General features: G+C 30.1%; 1 protein-coding gene across 1 annotated transcript; it reads left to right on the forward strand.

Moving 5' to 3' along the window:
- The first annotated feature begins 1,752 nt into the window (after positions 1-1,752).
- Positions 1,753-3,307, forward strand: LOC107883615 (zinc finger protein 2-like). Its single transcript, XM_016803920.2, has one exon. It carries the CDS (start codon positions 2,143-2,145, stop codon positions 3,265-3,267), a length of 1,125 nt encoding a protein of 374 aa, XP_016659409.1. The 5' UTR covers positions 1,753-2,142; the 3' UTR covers positions 3,268-3,307.
- The last annotated feature ends 1,089 nt before the right edge of the window (positions 3,308-4,396 follow it).

Consider the following 4,396-nt stretch of genomic DNA (forward strand, 5'->3'; position numbering starts at 1 on the left):
AAATGTAATTTTGTCTATAAAACATAATAATATATACTCTAAAAGTTTTATATACCCACGAATAATATTTTTAAATTATAACGAAATTCTTAACTAAAATCGTTATTCCTGGTTTTAATACATATGTAATTTCGTTCAACATTGAACTTAAAATGTCGGTAAAAAATAACGGTATTATTATATATTTTTAAAATTTGCTATTAACATTGTGAACTTTTGGTTTATGAGAATCCTTGTTTTAAACTTTCAATCATTAGCTATAAAAATTGAACATTTAAATAAGAATTCAAGTGGTGGGGCCTAAAGTTTGTAGTAACTTTCATAACCCAAAATTACTCTGTTTTTTATTTATAAACATCAGTTATGTTTTAAAATGTAATTTTAATTTTTTTGATCATATTTATTCTACTGAGACTTATAAAATATATGAAAATCTGATACATATTGTATTGCATTTTTCTACTCATTTTGTATTAGGGCACATAGCGGTTGAACCGCTCAACAAATTCAAATTGTTTGATTTTAAATGAAACCGCCTGATATACGTTCACACTTACGCGGTTAAGCAGCGGTTGAAAAATGGACCGCAAAAATAATCAAACAATGTAGGTACAGCTTCTGGCTTTAGTCTATTTTTCTGAAAATTAGAAAACATATTAGTTTCAAAATGTAAAGAACAAACTCGATACTTAGTGTTAGCAGCCAAATTATTGATCGATTTCAGGTGATCACATTTGCAATTTTCAATCCAAACAGCACATCTAAAATATTATTGTAATTAGAAATTAATAATAAAAAATAATAAGACATCTTCAAAAAGAATAACAGTTAAGTCAGTTGCAATAATACTTTAAAAAAATACACTGTGACTATATCCCCGAAAGTCGGGTCTTTATTAAAGTACTATGATGAGTGTAATATGCATTGTTTGGACTAGAATTAATGCTCACATACAAAAGTATTAAGTAGGTACTTGGTATGTGTAATTTATTATTTTAACAACCAATTTATGGTAGGTAGGTAACTGTTGTTTGATTTTGATGAAAGAAAAGTAAGTATTAATGAACTATTAACTTGGGCTATTCAAAACCGGAACAAATAAAATAAAATGTAAGTATAATGTATAAATGTGATATTAACAAAGATTTTTCTTACCTGGCAGGTTCTTTTGGGAAAGTAAAAAAACTTATGGTTTCCTTATCCAAAATGTGACTTTTACAATTAATCAAACAACATCTTGAATACTGTTTGGCCCGTTTATTAACAAACAACTCCATTGTGCAAAATTAAAAAGTTACACAGTATAAATGTAAGTGAACAATTTAGTAAACTTGAAAATTACAGTTAAAAATTTTCAAAACCATAAAAGGCACAAACAACAACAAACAACAACAGCGGTAAAATTTAAAATGTTTGGTTATGAGATTGGAAAGTAAATTGTAAATATCGTTACAACAGTGTCACCATAAGCAACATAAAATTGAAAAACATTAATATTGAGTTTGTGGTCAATCTGATGCTTGCATTCAATATGGCGGACTGTTTTTCAGGCGGCCCAAGTGTCCATTCTGATTTCATATATTCTGTGATAAGATACTGATAACAATGTTTATATAAACTGATAATAATAATAATAAAACCTGTATCACCGGGTTACACTACACGTCCCATAATGGCTGTTCAAACTTCATCAAGTCCCACAGCAGTTTCCGCTCCGCACCATGACAACGACAATAAATGTTTATTATTCATTAAACTTCTTTAGAAACAAATAATAATTATATTATTTACAAATTATTTCATTGTAATATTATACTGTGTTTCTCACATTACAATAAATATAAGTTATTGTCATTTCCTTATCAACACTAGGTACTACTACTAACCACACTCACCACAGTCACCTCACTAACCGCACAGAACGCGGTAAAATACACATAAAATAATAACATAATATTATTTTTTAAATATTATATAGATAATATAAAACACTATTTAAAGTTTAAAAAGTACCTCAACAAGTACTGGCTTAAACATATTGTAAAGTTAATACATTCTAATCGATCACAATCAGAAAAGCATAGTTACCAAATAATTGTATGAAAAACTAATAGAAGCTGATTGAAGACCGATAAGCGAAAAATGGAGAAGAACTCTTACCTGTGTGACGTATGTGACAAGTCATTCAGCCAAATTGGAAATTTGATGATACATCGACGTACGCACACTGGCGAAAAACCTTACGCATGCGATATATGCGACAAGTCGTTTGCTGTAAGTGACAGTTTAACGAAACACAAACGCACACACACTGGTGAAAAACCGTACGCATGCGATGTATGCGACAAATCTTTCTCTCAAAGTTGCAGTTTAACGAACCATAAACGCACACACACTGGCGAAAAACCTTATGCATGCGATATATGCGACAAGTCGTTCGCTATAAGTAATAATTTAACGAACCACCAACGAACACACACTGGCGAAAAACCGTACGCATGCGATATATGCGACAAATCTTTCTCTCAAAGTAGCAATTTAACGAACCACCAACGAACACACACTGGCGAAAAACCGTACGCATGCGATATATGCGACAAATCTTTCTCTCAAAGTAGCAATTTAACGAAACACCAACGAACACACACTGGCGAAAAACCGTACGCATGCGATATATGCGACAAGTCGTTTGCTGTAAGTGACAGTTTAACGAAACACAAACGCACACACACAGGAGAAAAACCTTACGCATGCGATATATGCGACAAGTCGTTCGCTATAAGTAATAATTTAACGAACCACCAACGAACACACACTGGCGAAAAACCGTACGCATGCGATATATGCGACAAGTCGTTTGCTGTAAGTGACAGTTTAACGAAACACAAACGCACACACACAGGAGAAAAACCTTACGCATGTGATATATGCGACAAGTCGTTCAGTGAAAATACCAATTTGACAAAGCATCAACGCACACACACAGGTGAAAAACCGTACGCATGCGATATATGCGACAAGTCGTTCTCTACGAGTAGCAGTTTGACGACACATCGACGTACGCATATTAGCGAAAAACCATATGTATGCGATGTATGCGACAAATCTTTCTCTCAAAGTGGCAATTTAACGAACCACAAACGCACACACACTGGCGAAAAACCTTACGCATGCGATATATGCGACAAGTCGTTCGCTGTAAGTGGCAGTTTGACGAACCATCGACGTACGCACACTGTTAAAATGGAGCTCAGAACTTCTCTATAAAATGAGAAACCACAATAAATGTTTATTATTCATTAAACTTCTTTAGAAACAAATAATTTTTTCGATGTGTGATATTTTGGAATTCCTGAATTTTATTTAAATTTGATTTTGAACAATATAAATTCAAAAATTTTACAAAACATTATCATACAGCATAATATACTGATGATAACCAAGGCTGGGCATTAACGAGTTAAAAATTAAAATTAAGTTAAAACGTTAAGTTAATTTTAATTAAGTTAATTAACTCGTTACTTTTTTTTTCAAATTAACTTTTAACTTAATAAGTTACTTTTTTCAAGATTAACGTGTTAACTTAAAGTTAATTTTATTCCAAAAATATCTAAATTAAGTTACACATCAACAACAAACCGTGGTACTATCATAGATATATAATAGTATACTTTAGAAGTTTTAAGTACCCACAAATAATATTATACAATCATTACAATCACAACAAAATAAATAAAATAGTTATTTCAGGTTTTTTAATATGTAATTTCGTCCAAATTTGAATTTAAATTACTATAAAAATAAACTGGGCTTATGAATTTCTTAGAATTTTTGATAACAGAATCAAACATTTACGTGGAATCTTGTTTTAAATTTTCAAGCCTTAGATATAAAAGTTGAACGTTTATAAATTATTAACTAAAAAATTATTATTCAATTTTAAATTTGATAAATTTTGTCAAAATTCGATCTTTAAATGCTTATAAAAAAAAATGTGTGCCTATGTATTTTTAATATTTTTCAACTGCTATTGTAACAATGTATCAGGAGCCTTGTATTAATTTTTTACACTTTTTGGCCTAATAGATAAAACTTTACTGATATTTATAGAAAAAAAACTAAAAAAATTGAAAACTTACAATGTCCGTAAACAGCTAAAAAAGAGTCAAATTATTTTCAAAATTTTATCGTATATATAAAATGCTAATATAAACATTCAGTGAAATTTTCAAGTTTCTACAGTCATTCGTTTTTAATTACAACAAAATAAGAAAATCGTCTCATGAGAAATCGAGCAAATATCAAACGTTGTAAAAATATGAATTTCAAACGCTCATAAAAATTTAATTTGACTTTCTTATACACATTTTTTTTTTGATCAAGGTAGATTATCCTA

Source organism: Acyrthosiphon pisum, chromosome X, assembly GCF_005508785.2.
Source record: "Acyrthosiphon pisum isolate AL4f chromosome X, pea_aphid_22Mar2018_4r6ur, whole genome shotgun sequence".
Taxonomy (NCBI): Eukaryota; Metazoa; Arthropoda; class Insecta; order Hemiptera; family Aphididae; genus Acyrthosiphon; species Acyrthosiphon pisum.

Coding starts and splice junctions, on each gene's coding strand:
- LOC107883615 (XM_016803920.2), top strand. CDS start 2,143: ATGGAGAAGAACTCTTACCTGTGTGACGTATGTGACAAGTCATTCAGC.